Here is a 16,214-nt window from a genome sequence, read left to right as displayed (position 1 = left end):
GGACTCGTTGTAATCTGCCTGTTTACAGCCTCCCAAGAGCTGAGATTACAGGCGCGTGCCACCATGCCCAGTCTCAAGTTTGTACTATAAGTGCACTGTATGATTTTTTTATTTTTATTTGTTTTTTGTTTGTTTTGTTTTGTGTTTGTCTTTTTGAGACAAGGTCTCATTATGCACTTCAGGCTGGCCTTGAGCTCACTTTGTAGCCCAGGCAATCCTCCTGCTTCAGCCTCCAGGAGTGCTGGGATTACAGGCATGTGCCACTATGCCCAACTTGTGTGCTCTTTTAAAAATACGGGGAGAAGGGGGGTAAAATAAATAAATAAATAAATAAATAATAAAAATATAGGGAAAGCAAGCACACTAAACCTCTGTGTTGTTCCACTTGTAGTTTTGCTTCAGTGTTCTTTTGGTTTCATTTGGATTTTTGCAGTTTTTGTGTGTGCTTTACAGCTCTGCTGCAGGAGTTGCCAGCAGCCTTCTGTGTTGTCCTCTGCCTTTAGGTTGGGTCGCAGTGACGCCTCATCTCCAGGATAGACTGTGTCTCCGAGTCTACGTACCCCAGGGAACAGTGCTGACCATACGGCCTCCTCTCTTGCCATATATCGTTAGCATCAAAGGAGAACGCATCCGGAAAAGCGTGGCCTACAAGACCAGGAAGCCTCCTTCGCTTGTGTACAATGTGCAGAAGAAGAAAAACGGATAAATATGTGAGCCGGCCCTGGGTCACACTGGATATAAACTGTGTCAGACTTTGTAGCGCATATAGCTAGAATAAAGTCCTCCCACTCTTTTTAAAGAGTTTAACATTGACTTTTTAAAAACTATTCAGGACTGTGCCTTTTGATAATGTGCCAGATTTGAGCCAGGAAACCCTGATGGACCAGTTTTAAGACAGAATATCTTGGTCAGGGGCCAGGGGTCTTCACCAGAATGGGCAGAAGCCCTGAACTGGCTCAAACCCCAGATATATTGAAGAACAGCGAAGGCAGAGTTCTGCTGAGCACACATGTCTGCTTTAGGTAGCAAGGCAGGCAGAGCGAGGTGTGGTGACAGGTTGGCTGAAGAATTGACTTTTCTCTGATTGTCCCCTCAGGATCTTCTTTATTTTCCCCACAAGGCCCGTCTCTGCCAGAACTGGCAAACACCTCCATCTTCAAGGTATTTCTATTCCTCAGTTAGTAGCCTTCCACCTCCCGAGTCAGCCCGAGCAGACATCAACCCACTGGGTGTCACGACGAACATCACAACAATGAATTGAGTTTGTAAATATTGTTTTTTGTAAGGCATGTATATGTGACTTGAATGCACATTAAAAATACTATCTTCTAACCTTCACTACTGTCAGGCATAGTGGCACACACCTGTAATCCTAGTGTTCAGAAAGCTGAAGTAAGATCAGGTTCAAGGCCAAAAGGTTCAAGGCCAGCTTGGGCTACATAATACCTCGTCTGAAAAAAAAAATCCTTCTTGAGACGAGATGGCATTTCTCTTATTTAGAGTCTATAGCTGAGAGTGCAGGTTAGCACTCAGTATATGACAAGTATCAGGAAACCTCCAAAACCCAGTGGTTCCTCCTTAGGTGGTCACCCAGGACACTGCAGGTGGAACGCTCTGGGCTTCCATCTCTGTGGCTCAGGTGGCCACTCCAGCAGCAGGCAGCTTCCCTGTTTCCAGGGAGGGAGCCCAGGCTTTATAGATGCACAAATCCCACAGATCTCCACTGCCAAGATCACAGACACCCCCAGCCCCAGGCAGATGGGCCTCAGTGGCAGGTCCGCAGCTGTGTGTGTAAGAGAGAGGCAGGCTGGGCACGATGGCACACACCTGTCATTCCAGCACTTGGGAGGCTAAGGCAGGAGGATTGCCATGAGTCTGAGGCCAGCCTGGGCTACATAGTGAGACCCTAACTGAAACAATTTTTTTTTTAAATAAACTGCATTTCAGTATGCCTGACATCCATTGATCAAAAAAACAATGCCGGTAGCAGCTTCCCCTGCCCCTTAGTCACCAGGCAAAGCTTGATGGAATTGGTAGCTGACTTACAGTTTTGTTTTGGAGAGAATGAAACACCATTGTTTGTTCTTTTTTGTTTATTTTCTTTCTTTTTTTGTTTCTTCCTTTCTTTCGAATTTGGTACAGGGTCTCATAGTGGTCTTCCTTTGTTCAGCCTCCCCAGCACTGGGATTACAGGCGTGCACCACCGTACCTGGACGCAGGGGCGTTGCTGGCCACATATGTAGTGCCAGGGATCAAACCCTGGCCCCTGCACTTTCCTAAGCAGGCACTTAGTCCACTGAGCTATCTCGCCAGCCCCTCTTTTGAAATGTTAAAACTTTTAGTTTTAATTGACATAGTTGCATATTTGTGGGATACAGTGTGCATTTCAAAGCATGCATGCAAAGCAAGGAATGTTGGTACATACCTGTAAAACCAGCTATTAGAAAGGCTGAGGGAGTATCACAAATTCAAATCCAGCAGGGGCAATTTGGCAAATTCCTGTTACACATTTTAAAATAGGTCTGGTATATGTTTAATTTTTGCATCCCATTGTGAAGAACTATTGAAAAAAGTCCTAATAGCTGGATGTAGTGGTGCACACCTATAATCCCAGCACTCGGGAGGCTGAGGCAGGAGGATTGCCAAAGTTGAAGGCTAGCCTACATACAGTTGAGACCCTGTCTCAAAAAACAGAAAGGAAGAAAAGTCATAAAATTGCAGTTTAAAAGAAAAGAATAGGGGCCAGGGAGATGGCTCAGTAGAATAAGCGCTTCCCTGGAAAGTGCAAGGGCTTGAGTTCAATCCCAGTTCTGCCAAAAAAATTTTAAAAAATTAAAGAAAGACTAGTTAAGTGAGTCAAGAAAATGGCTTCTCTGTCAGTTGTGGTGGTGTGTACCTGTAATCCCAGTACTCAGGAGGCAGAGGCAGGAGGGTCACTGAGCTGTAGGCCACCTGGGCTACAGAGAGACTCTGTGAGAGAGAGGGAGGAATGAAAGAGGAAGGAAGGAAGGAAAGAAGGAAGGAAGGAAGGAAGGAAGGAAGGAAGGAAGGAAGGAAGGAAGGAAAAAAATAAAAGAGAAATTCCTTAGGTTATAGAAATGGAGAACAGCAACTTTTTTTTTGGTCTTTTTGAGACCGTCTCGCTATGGAGTTCACGCTGGCCTTGAACTTGCTGGAATTACAGGTGTGCACCACCATACCCTGCCAGGAACACCATTTTATTAGGGAAAAAATAAAGATCATGTTTAAGATATTTTAAATCATAGGTAAAATTGTTGGTCAGATAGCCAGGCGCGATGGCATACCTGTAATCCCAGCACCCAGTTGCTGAAGTAGGAGGGTCACCTTGTGAGTTCAAGGCCAGCCAGTGTTACAAAGCAAGACTTTGTCTCAACGAAACAAAAATAGACAATGGAAGAGAATAGAGTAAGAACCCCACACAGAGCCAGTTGGCCAGCTGGGTTGGAGAAGGCGCCGTCAGGGTCAGCCGCCTTCTGGCAGCTGCTGCCCGTGACTGTGCCAGCGGGCACCTGAAGCAGCCAGGTTTCTGTGCCACAAGCCACCTGAAGCTGTCAGTGCCCTGTCCTGCCCTGCTGCCTCTGCCATCCTCGAAACCCCTGTGCTTATCACAATTTAAAACTCAGGCCTGAATTTTTAGGTAGGAGTTGCTGAGGAATATAGTCTAGACACTAAGCCATTGCCCAGAAAACTTGTGAATATTGGTTTTGGCTTTGCTTCTGGTTTGGTTTTTGAGGCAAGGTCTTCCTATGTAGCCCAGGCTGGCCTTGAACCGGCAGTGATCCTCCTGCGTTAGCCTCCCCAGTGCTGGGATTACAGGTGTGCACCGCCACGCCTGGCAGTAATACTAGGAAGCAGGACTTTGCTTCTCTACCCTCGTAGCCTTTTAGGCCTCTTACCTAAGAAACATGCAGTTTTTAAATATTCGAATTCTCCTTTTACCCCTAAAATTCAAGTGTTTTGTTTCGTAAAGCTTTACCCAGACATATCGAAAGGTGGTCCAAGGCACGAAAGGTAATAAGATATAGATTGAATGTTTAAAAAAAATTTTTTTTAATTGTTGCAATAAGAGACACATTGCCGGGCTGGTGAGATGGCTCAGTGGTCTAAAGCACCTACTTAGAACAAGCTTAGCAAAGCATCAGGGACCACGGTTCAAACCCCCAGCACCACATGCCAGCCAGCCCCGCCCCCTGGTGGGCTGAGCTGGCCACACACACACACACACACACACACACACACACAAATAAAATTAAAAAAAAAAAAAAAGACACATTGCCATTAGCCCCCCTCAAAAGACTGCCCTTCGCATCCAACACAGCCCATCGCTCTTCCCGTGTTCTGGTTTTTGTTTTTTTGTTTGTTTGCTTTTGAGAAAGTCTTGCTTTGTAGTTCAGGCTGGCCTCAAACTTGCAGCAGTCCTGCCTCAGCCTCCTGAGTTCTGTATTACAGATAGGCACTACAGTACCCAGCATTCTTGCCACTTTCTGAAGCAGTTCTGCAAGTTTTCTTCCATGGTGTCTTCAGAAGGAGGGATTAAAAATTTACTGCAAAAAGAAAACAAATATATTTACTGCAGCCAAATGACAACCAAGTAAAGGCAGACTCGGCAGCAGTACCGCAGGGGATTCTCATCCTCCCCATTCACTGGTCTGATACCTGACAATTTTTGTGCATCCCCAAAGTCAAAATGACAATGAAAGGTAAATGTTTTGAATCAGATCAAGACATCCAGGGGCTGGGGATACAGCTCAGCAGCATAAGCACCTGCCTGGCAAACACAAGGGCCTGAGTTCGATCCCCAGTACCACCAAAAGAAAAAGGCATCCAGGGTCATCCAAATAGCTCAGGGGATTAAAGCACCTGCAAGCAGGCACTGTGCAGGCCCCAACCCCAGGGCACCAACCCCAAGGTGCGTTGAGACTGCAATTGAGACGGCTTGGTAGTGCAAACCTGAAAGCCCAGTACTTGGGAGGCTATAAATAGGGAGATCACTAGGAGTATGATCTAGTAATGAGACCCTGATCACACTGTAGACCCTTCCCTAAAACATAAAAAAAAGACATCCAGGCAGTCATAAGAGCAACTAAAGACACCAAAGAGGACTTCCAGAACAGCTTCACAAAGTAGCAAGAACGGGGGCTGGTGAGATGGCTCAGTGGTCTAAAGCACCTACTTAGAACAAGCTAAGCTAAGCAAAACACAGGGACCTCGGTTCAATCCCCAGCACCACATGCCAGACAGCCCCGCCCCCTGGTGGGCTGAGCTGGCCACACACACAAAATGAATGAATGAATAAATAAATAAATAATTTAAAAAAAGCTACCAACTTTTAAAAAAAAAAAAAAAAGCAAGAACGGCTGGCAAGATGGCTCAGCTGACTAGGTGCTTGCTTAGGCAAGCGTAAGGACTGAGGTTGATCCCTGGCGACACATGCAGTGCCGGCCCTGCCCCTAGGCACTCTGAGTCCACTAAGACAGAGACCAAGTGTGGAGGCACACGCCTGTAATCCCAGCGCTTGGGAGGCTGAACATGAGAATTGCTATGAATGCAATCTATGTAGTGAGACCCTGTAGACCCTGAATTAAATACATTTTTTTTTAAAAAAAGGTAAAGAATACTGGGGCAAGTGTGTTCAAAGTGAGAAGCAGTATTTTGAGGGAGATTAGAAATATATCTTTTTGAAATAATCTTTTGTAAATATGGTAGTGTTTTTATTTGTTTTCTTAGTTTTTTGAGACTGGATCTGTCTCTTTCTAGTTGAAGATGGGCTTGAACTCACTATGTAGCCTAGGCTGGCTTCAAATTTATAGTGACCCTGCCTCAGCCTCCTGGGTGCTAGAATTACAGGGGGGCTCCACCAGGTCCAGCTTTGCCATAGTTTTTTGTGTTTTTGTTTTTTTTTTTTTGTTTGTTTGTTTGTTTGTTTTTAAATTTTATTTAGTTGTGTGTGTGTGTGTGTGTGTGTGTGTGTGGCCAGCTCAGCCCACCAGGGGGCGGAGCTCCCTGGCATGTGGTGCTGGGGGATTGAACCGCGGTCCCTGTGCTTTGCTAAGCTTGTTCTAAGTAGGCGCTTTAGACCACTGAGCCAGCCCTTGCCATAGTTTTTGTTTGTTTGTTTTGGGTTGAATTGTGTTTTGTTTGTTTTTGTGGTATGGGGGATTGAATGAAGGACCTTGTGCTTGCCAGGCAAGCGCTCATGCTGCTAAGCTATCTCCCTGGCAGGTTGAATTGTTTTTTTGTTTTGTTTTGTTTTTGTTTTTTCTTTTTCTTTTTTCTTTTTTTTTTTTTTTTAAATGTATTTGGTACAGAGTCTACAGCGTCTCACTACCTAGTTTGGACTCCTGTTTTCAGCCTCCCAAGCGCTGGGATTACAGGTGTGCGCCACCAATGCCCAGTCTCAATCAATGTCTCAGTGCGCCCTGGGGGCAGGGCTGCCACCGAGAATAGAACCCTGGCCCCTGCACTCTGCCTAAGCAGGCACTTTAGTTGGCTGAGCTATCTGGCCAGCCCTTGAATTGTTTTTTAGGAGACATTTATTTTTTGGTTTTGGTGCTGAGGATCAAGCCTAGGGCTTCTAGCTTGCTAGGTAAGCATTCTACCGCTGAGCCAAATCCCCAGCCCCCACCATAGTTTTTGATCACACTTTGTAACTTGCCAGGAGTTTCAAACAGTGCAACTTAGTAAATGTAAATTCCCATACGTACATTCATCTTGTTGGAGCTTCATTTTTTCACCTAGTCAATGACTTACACTAGATGGTTTTTGAAGGGTTTTTAGTCCTCACCATTTATGAGTCTAAAGACAAGTAGGAAAGCAAGTGACCGAAAGGTGGGTGTAGATGAAAGGGTTCTCATCCTAGCCTGAGTGGAGACCTTGTGATGAGGTCAGATATGCATTTACTTCAGAGTCCAACAACTGAGTGCAGCCCAGGAGCGCTGCTGGGCTGTTGAGGCCTCTGCTGTGGGTGCTGCTGTTAGCACTCGGGCAGTGCATTCTGTCCTGGCAGGCCCCAGCGCTCGGGCCATGTCACTTCAGCCTGGCCGTTCTCACTTGCAAGAGATGCACTTGTGGGGGCCTGCCCATTAGCTCAGTTACATAAGTGCCTGCTTAAACAAAGCAGTGAGGCTCAGGATGCTGTGGTTCGATCCCCTCATCCTCAAGCCAAACCAGACCTGCCCTGAAGGCATCCTGAGGCCACCAAAAAAAAAAAAATCCTTTTAGGGGCCTGCCCATTAGCTCAGGTGTTTAAGTGCCTGCTGAAACAAAGCAGTCAGGCTCAGGATGCTGTGGTTCGATCCCCTCATCCTCGAGCCAAACCAGACCTGCCTTGAAGGCAACCTGAGCAGGCCCCACCCAAAAAAAAGAGATGCACTTGTACATCTCCTTGCTTTGTATTGACTATGTTTTTGCATACTTTTTTTTTTTTTTTCTTTTTTTTTCAGAACCGGGGATTGAACTCAGGCCCTTGCACTTGCCAGGGAAGCGCTTATTCCACTGAGCCATCTCCCCGGCCCCATAAGGAATTTTTTTTTTTTTTTGTTCCTCGCATGCCTTCAGGGCATGTTTGGCCAGCGGGAGAGTTGTGAGGTTCGAACTCCAGCCACCTGAGGCTGACATCTTTGTGGAAGCAGCCACTTAAAGGACTGAGCTAGGCCCAGGCCCCCTACTTTTTTATTTAGAACATTGTACCCATCTATGATGTGTGTTTCTAGAGAAATCTAATGATAAATTCTGGTTATTTTGTGTATTTGAAAAAATAACCTGTAATTTTGTGCTATAATAGCCCTTATAAATAATATATATGTATATATACTTTTTTTTGTCATTTTGACCCAGAGTTTCATTATGCAGTTCAAGTTGGTCTTGGACTCACTATGTATAGTCCTGGACGGCCTCAAACTAAGGGATCCTCCTGCCATAGCCTCCCAAATTCTGGTATTACAGGCTTCATTTTCTCACCTAGAGAAAATGCCCCACCATACCCAGCCAAGAAAACTTATCTACTTCTCCAAAATTCAGAAAATTATGTCCTTTTACAGTATAAGTAGGGCAGGTTTGGGACATTGAGATTGAATAGGAAGGAAATGCCAAAAGAAACTCAAAAAAGGGGGCCGGGGAGATGGCTCAGTAGAATAAGCGCTTGCCTGGCAAGCACAAGGGCCTAAGTTCAATCCTGGTTCTACAAAAAAATTAAAAAAAAAAAAAAAGGAAAAGTCTGTGTTATAAAATGGAAAGACAAGACATCTGCTAGCCATGGTGGCACCTTCCTGTAATCTCAAGGATCACTGCCAGTTGGCCAGCGTGGACTGCATACCAAGACCCTGTCTTAAAAAACAAAAGCTCAAAGGCCAGCCAAATAGCTCCGTGGATTAAAGCGCCTGCAAGCAGGCGCAGGAGTCCCAGGATTCAAACTCCGGGCCTAATGTGCCAGCCCTGCATCCGGGGCGCGCTGAGACAGCGCTTGAGACTGAGCATGGTGACACATGCCTGTAATCCCAGCTCTTGGGAGGCTGTAAACAGGAGAATCACTGCCAGTCCGATCTAGTAGTAAGACCCTGAACATCCTCTAGACGCTTCCCTAAAAATAAATAAAAAACCAGAAAGACAAAAATTAAACCAGCCACAGAAAAAAAGACCAACATGACATATACAGAAAAATTACTGGTTAAACTTGATAAAACTGTCATTTAGACTTATTATCCTATAAAAATTAATGAAAAACGCAGTTTTGGTGATCCTGTATGTAAACAATTGGGATGATAAATGGCTATAAAAAAAGTTCTGTTATGGGGGCCGGGGAGACGGCTCAGTGGAATAAGTGCTTCCCTGGCAAGCTCAAGGACCTGAGTTTGATCCCCGGTTCCACCAAAAAAAAAAAAAAGTTCTGTTATGGTTGGTTTATCAGTGGTAGTCAGTTTACAGGATGCTTTGTTTTTGTTTTTTTGCTTTCAGCAGTGAGCTTGAACCAGGGACCTTTGCACTCAGCCCTTTGTTTTTTCTTTTAAGACAGGGTTTTGGAGGCCAGGGATATAGCTCACTGGCATAAAAGCCTGCTTGGAAATTGCAAGGTCCTGAGTTCAATTCCCAGTCCAACCCCAGTCCTCCCCCCCGCCCAAAAAAAAAGACAGGGTCTGGGTAACTAAGTTACCCAGGCTGAGTTCAAATATGAGGTCTTCCTGCCTTGGCTTTTCAGAGTGCTGGGATAATGGGTACACCTCTAAGGTTGGCTGGTTTATTAATCCTTCTTAATCCATTTATCTGAATTGGAAGATTTCTGAGTCAGTAATCATTTACATTATGGCCAGGGAAGGAGGAAAAATCAGAAAAGTGTCAGGGTAGTGCCCTCCCTTCCACAGAACAAAGAAGCTGTTCTGAATGACTAGAAAACAAGTTTGTAAGAAGCCTGTTTTCCTGGTTCTGCAGTTGGTGGCAGTCCGCATGTCACCCCTTTTGTACTGATGGCACCCAGAAGAGGTACAGTATGTTCCACTGAAGAGCTGTTAGCTCCTATAGGACAATAGGCTCACAGTTAGTTTGGGAAAGTCAGATTTAATCTCTGCTTTTCTCATCTCTAATAAAAAATGCCAGCACTTTCTTCAAAGTGACCCAGACAAACTACAGGTATAATACGTTATGGTTTTATTCACACTAAATGCCGGTTCCCACCCATCAGCTGGGCTCCACTGTGGGTTCCCAGTGTCACTGCTTCCCTTACGGGCGACCCTCACTTATAGAGGGCGATGCTCACTTATAAAGGGTGGGAGCTGCTGGGAGCCCGGCAGGCAGCCACGGTGCATAAGGCGGGGCGGTGCTGCTGTGCCCTGCACTGGGCTGCGGCTTCCAGGCGGGTGCTCCCCTAGCTGGCCTCCCACGTGGTCGCCACGCCTGGAGCCACAGAATCTTTTCCGTTCTTTCTTGGGCCTGGCTGCTTTCCTCCTCCCAAGGGGGTTGTTTACCACAGCCGTCAGAGAGCAAGGCTTCTCGACATTAAAAACCAGACTTCAGCCTCGTGAGTCATCAGAGCGCACCCTGCCTGCTTGGGCGTCTCTCTAACCGCGCAGGATCTGTCTCACGAGTGTCCGGTGACGGCAGGGGAACTGTTGGGGGCCGGGATCATGACAGCGCAGCGGAATGAGCCTCACGTCTTCGTGTCCAAGAGCACCGTGACTGGTGGCCAGGCTGGGAACACAGCGCAGTTATTCGCCCTCTCAGGAAGTTTGTCTCAGCTGTGTGTGGCAGTGCACAGAGCCACCGCAGCTAGGGAGAGGGAGGCGGAGGGTCATGGGCTAGAGCCGACCTGGGCAAGTCAGGAAGACAGAAAAATAGGATTTCATGACCAAGTACTCCTAAACACGTTTGACATCCTCAAAACACTGCCCACTTGAACACCCAGGTTCCTGTTTATTTTTTAAGCTTCCTGTTACCTCCCAGATAATTGTCAGAACCTACTTCTGGATGGTTCCTCAGCCCGGGGCAAGGCTGCCGTGGCTCTGCTACTCTCCTTGGTAGGAACCACGCTGTAGGCAGCATTGCTGCGCAGAAGCAAGCCAAGGCCAGGAGGAAGAAGCTGAGCGTGCTAGGCGGTGCGTCTTCACACATGGGACCTCAGGAGTGAGACCAGAGAGATCCTGCCCAGGCTTGCAGGAAGGTCCTGGCCAATAGAGGGTGTTTAATACGTGAGTGAGTGGTACGGAGTGAGGGGACTTTTAGTTGGTGGCTTTTATCTTCCCCAGAAAATAGCCAGAGAGCAGACAATGGGACATAACAAAATATTTTCTCTTCAAATTATTGTCCCTTGAATTTTTCTATGTAATGTATAATTCATGCAAAAAAGTTAAAAAGTTGCAATCTTTGGCATAAATGGGTTAAATTTACTTAGTAATCCTTGCACCAACTTCCGCTGGTTTTTCCCGGTCCTGAGTAAAGGCGCCCCCTGCTGGTGGTTTTGGCTCACAGTTCTGGGACTGCACATGTACTTTGTACTCCGTATTCTTGCACCTGCACATACAACGAAGTAGACCGTGTGAGGTTCTCTACGCACACAGCCCTTACAACGACTCCATGAGGAGACACTATTACTTGCATTCACAAGCAAGGGAACAGGCACACATAGCTCCCAGCATCACACAATGAACAAGTGGCACAGCTGCAATCCAAGCAAGCCCAGGCAGCCCTGCTCCAGCGGCCACGTGCGGCCTTGCTTTCTTTGCTCCCTCTCCTCCTCTTCTCCTTGAACCACAGCTCCAGAGACTTTAAATTTATTTTTGGATGTAGGGTCTCATTAAGTTGTCCAAGCCAGGCTGAAACTTGCAATCTTCCAGCCTCAGCCTCCCTCAATACTGGGGTGACAGGTGTGCACCGCCACACTTTGCTCCATGTGGAATATTTTTACTTACACAGTAAAGTAGGATTTTTTAACGTATGGTTCTACAGGTTTTCACACACATATAGATTTGCTGACCATCATCACAGTATTTTTCAGGCATTGTACAATATTTCATTTATATACCAAAATTCATAAGTCTAGAACATTTCAATTTAGAAAGGAGTCTATGGCCATACCACCCTGAACGTGCCTGATCTTGTCTGATCTCAGACACTAAGCAGGGTCGGGCCTGATTAGCACTTGGATGGGAGACCGCCTGGGAATACTGGGTGCTGTAGGCTTTTGCCCTCCTCCCTTAGGGACCAGGGAGATGGCTCAGTGGAATAAGCGCTTCCCAGGCAAGCATAACGGCTTGAGTTCAATACCCGGTTCCACCAAAAAGAAAAAGAAAGAAAGGAAACACCTCCATCTAAGAAGAGAAACTCACTTTGTCGCCAGATTGTCTTTCTGGCTTCGTCTAAATCCTACTATGTACGATTACTGCACTCAGAGCATATCTTTCAGATCTGTGTGTGCTGTGTGGTGCGGTGCTGTGTCCTCAGCCATGCCGTAAACCTGCACAAGTGTCCCAGTGCGGTTCTCTGCGCCCCACCCCTACAGCTGCAAGCAGCCTGACTCATGGCTTGCCTGGCCGGGAGTCTCGCATTGCTAGAGAGCTTGCCAAGTACCACGGACAGATCACAGCGCGTGAGGAGATCCTGACCCACAACCGTTGACTGCAAGCAAAGGCAAGTTAGAACGTCCGGAGGCTCTTAGCTCTAAGCCATCCTCGAAGAGTCGTTCTTCCCTGTCCTGCGCAAGCAGACAGAACGGCGAGTGCTGGGTTCCCACGCAGATCTAACAGTTTCAAACAAACTGATACACTTGGCCCTGCCCTCTCTCAACGGCCCCGCCTCTTCCACTGGGGTGTACTCACCCCTCCCCCGTTCCGGGGACTATCTTACTTTTACAACAAAGGGCTTCCCCATTGCTCAGTTAAAAGCTACCATACCAGTTTTTCTCAAAATTTAGTATCTGGCCTACGATTTATCTTTTTTCCACTTTGACCGCAAGCTCTATGGTGAATGGGTAAGCAAAGTAGAGTACTTCCCTTTAAAACCTTAGATAAAAGATATATTTTTTAAATAAAACACTAGCTGAAATAAATGCCCTTTTCCCTGGACAAATAAAGCTTTATGTAAAGCTAAGTCTAAGAAATGTGTTAAAATTTTTCAGCATGAGAACTTGGACAAGGGGCTGTTCAACAAAGGAGAACAATGCGAAACTGTCCCGCAGACCCACCAGCTCCGCCGTTGAGCATGGGGTAAGTCACTTCTAGGTACAGTTGCTCACTTGTTAATTGAAAATGCTTATTTAGTAACGGGTTTGAGGACATGAGTGTTCATACCATATGTATTACTAACAAGACTTCAAGCATGTACTTATTTATTTAGATTTTTTTGTTGTTTTCTTTTTTGTTTTTTACAGACGGGTCTACAGGGTGATCAAGGTCTCCCTACTAGATCGGACTCGAAGTGATTCTCCTGTTTACAGCCTCCCGAGTGGTGGCACCACTACGTCCTGTCTCATTTGCCATCTCAGCAGGCCCCAGGGGCGGACCGGCACAGCAGCCCCCCCCCCCCAGCCCCCTTGCAGGGGCTTTGGAACCGGGGATTGAACTCAGGCCCTTGCGCTTGCCAGGCAAGCGCTTATTCTACTGAGCTATCTCCCCGGCCCCCTATTTAAGGTTTTTTGAGACCGGTTCTTGCTGTGAACTCTATGTAGTTGAGGCTGGCCTTGAGTTCACTATGCAGCTCAAGCTGACCTTGAACTCCCAGTGATCCTCCTGCCTGCCTTCCAAAGGCTGGGACAACAGGCGATACCACCAGCTCGCCTCCTATTCTTGAGCAGTTTGCTGCAGGCTCAACCAAGAGGCTCTAGCCTTTGGGACCTGCATGCAGAGGTGGCAGCTGGCTGGCCTCTGCACTGGAGTTTGAGCTGAGATGCTTGCTGGAAGGTGGCAGAGACTGGCCTCTTCCCCTGCCTGCCCTATCCAGCTCTCGTCAGGTAGGCTCGCAAGCTGCACACACAATGAGTGCTGGGGAAACGCAGCACAGGCTGGGCCACACTACCTCTTCTATCCTATGTGCCGAAGTCAGTCCCGATGGCAGCATGGACCCAAGCTGGTTGCAAGGGTTGTAAAATAAAGAACCCTGGCGTTTCAGAGCCACCGTGAGACTTTAGTACATCTCTGATTATAACTGACCTCACATAACACAGCCAACTGCCTAAGGGAAAGAGAACAGCTATAGCCTTCTGATTTCATCAGAAGTCTTTCAAAATACTTTGCTTGTAACATGTGTAGTAAGAAAGAAGAAAAGCTTTAAAACTATTGTAAGCCAGTTGTGGTGGTGCCTGTCCTTAATCACAGCACTCTAGGAAGCTGAGGCAGGAGGTTCCCAAGCCTGAGCCCAGCCAGCCTGGGCAATTTAATAAAACTCTATCTCAAAATAAAAATCAAAAAATGGACTGGGAGTGCAGCTCAGTGCAAAGGCCCTGGGTTCAATCCCCAGTACAGAAAACAAAGGGAGTGAAGGCCAGCCTTTGTATGTCAAAATATATCCCATCACATTCCAAGGAGAGGGAGTGAGGCGGAATCTGAGTAAACTGCACACCGTGAACGCGCTCTTCTGGGCAGGATGGGGAGAAAGGCAGTGCCAGGTAAATGGAAGTAACCTCAGGAGTCCTTTCTATGTGGCCACCTGCCAGGCTCCTCAATCCCTCCCGCACCACCCCTCTCCCACAGCCTCCCACAGGGAGGAGGCCTGCACTAAAAGTGACATGAGGCAGGTGAAGCAGGCCTGATCATCAGCTCTGGGGTTTGTGTTTCGTGTTGGTTTGGGGTTTGGTTTTTTGGAGACAGGGTCTGCTTAGTCCACACTGACCTCAAACTCCTCCAGCAACCACTCGTGAGCACATGTTACTCGTGAGGGATACACCACCATGTTGGGTCCAACTCATGGTCTTAAGTTTCCCATGAGGAATGAAGTGTTGAAAGTCTGAAAAAGGGCTGGGGAGATAGCCTTTGTGGTCTAAGCACCTACCTGGAATACACAAGGGCCCAGGCTCAATCCCTGGACCACAGGTCATGTAGGCCCCACTCCTGGGCATGCTGCACTAGCCACCAAAACTAGATGTGGTGGTACATGCCTATAATCCTAGCACTGGGGAGGCTGAGGACAAGAGGATCACAAGAGGATCCAAACTGTGTAGTGAGAATGTGTACCAAGTAAATAAATAAAAATTTTAAAAATATTTTTATTATTTTTTATGTATTTAGTACATGGGCTACACAGTTTCACTACGTAGACTGGACTCATAGTATTCTCCTGTTTTCAGCCTCCCAAGCCTGGGATTACAGGTGTGAGCAACACCACACCTGGTCTCCACAACCATCTCAGCATGCCCCAGGGCGGGGCCAGGCACAGCTGCTGGGGATCAAACCCCGGCGCTGCACTCTGCCTAAGCAGACACTTCAGTCTGCTGAGCTACCCGGCCAGCCCAATAAAAGATTTTTAAAAATAAAAGTTAAAAAAAAAAAAAAAAGCCTAAAAAGACCAATTTAAACAGGATGATGGTACAATGCTCTAATCTCAGCTACTCAAAAAGCTAAAGCAGGGGCTGGGGAGATAGCTCTGTATTATAAGTACCTGCCTGGCAAGCGCAGGGACCTGAGTTCAATCCCTGGTACTGAAAAAAAAAAAAAAAAAAAAAAAAAAAAAAACCCTAAGGCAAAATACTAATATTTGTTCAGAAAAAAAGGTATCCCATCACTGAATCTGAGGTCAGCCTGGCCTGTGAAGCAAGACCTTGTCTCCTCTCCATAATAATTCAGACTATAAAAAAGAGGCTGAGATATCGCTCAGAGTTCCTTGGGCTCAATCCCTAGTATCAAAGGAGTGGGAGGAAGCAGTTAGGGGGAGGCACAGCGGCACATACCCATGATCCTCGGCACAGAGGCTGATGCAGATACGTAAGTCTGAGGCCAGTTTGGGCAGCTTGAGATTGTCTCAGAGTAAACGGTGGTCCCAGCATTCTAGGGGGCTGAGGCAGTTTTAAAATTTAGCCCAGCCTGGGCAATTTTGTAACTTAGAGACCTTTGTCTCAAAATATGAAATAATCAATCCCAAACACCACATGTTGTGCTGGCCCCACCCCAGATGCGCTGTGCCTGCCACCAAGACTGAGCATGGTGAACACCTGTAATCCCAGTGCTGGGGAGGCTGAACACAGGAGGGTCATTACAAAGTCTGAGCTGCTCAGTGATACCCTGTACACCAAATACATTAAAAAAAAAAAAAAAAAGTATGAAATAAGTATTTTGTGTTTTATATAACACCTATTATCAAAATGGGCTGGCCCAGAGCCTAGCTCAAAGTGAAGTCTTTGGTTTCAATGTAATTACTGAACCCAATAGAGGGCCTAAAACACGCAATGTCCTTGGTTTAATCCCTGGTATTGAAACCAATCAACAAGTTGAACGGTACCCATTAAACAGTGTGAAAACCATCCTTCATTGTAAAAAAGAAATGGTAGGGGCCGGGGAGATGGCTCAGTAGAATAAGCTCTTGCCTGGTACACACAAGGGCTTGAGTTCAATCCCCGGTTCCACCAAAAAAAAAATATTTAAAAAAATGATTTAAGTCCTAAAATAAGATTGTTTGTAGGGGCTGGGGAGATGGCTCAGTAGGATAAGCGCTTGACTGGCAAACACAAGGATCTGAGTTCAATCCCAGGTTCGGGGGGTGGGTGGGAGATTGTTTGTAAA

General features: G+C 46.6%; 1 protein-coding gene and 1 pseudogene across 2 annotated transcripts in view; both read left to right on the top strand.

Moving 5' to 3' along the window:
* Positions 1-1,848, top strand: part of Noa1 (nitric oxide associated 1) — an 18,724-nt gene extending 16,876 nt beyond the window's left edge. The window contains exon 7 of one of the 2 annotated variants that reach the window (XM_004627589.2): positions 504-1,848. In XM_004627589.2, coding sequence (XP_004627646.1) covers positions 504-706 — 203 coding nt within the window. In that variant the 3' untranslated portion in view covers positions 707-1,848. The remainder of the gene's footprint in view (positions 1-503) is intronic. The other variant, XM_023711160.1, reaches the window with a different exon arrangement.
* A 9,721-nt stretch (positions 1,849-11,569) lies between these two features.
* LOC111815654 lies at positions 11,570-11,688 on the top strand (annotated as a pseudogene).
* Positions 11,689-16,214: the final 4,526 nt, after the last annotated feature.

This window comes from Octodon degus, unplaced genomic scaffold, assembly GCF_000260255.1.
Source record: "Octodon degus isolate 3935 unplaced genomic scaffold, OctDeg1.0 scaffold00019, whole genome shotgun sequence".
In the NCBI taxonomy this organism is placed as follows: Eukaryota; Metazoa; Chordata; class Mammalia; order Rodentia; family Octodontidae; genus Octodon; species Octodon degus.
Note: the sequence above shows the minus strand (reverse complement) of the source record. Positions and strands in the feature narration are given on the sequence as shown.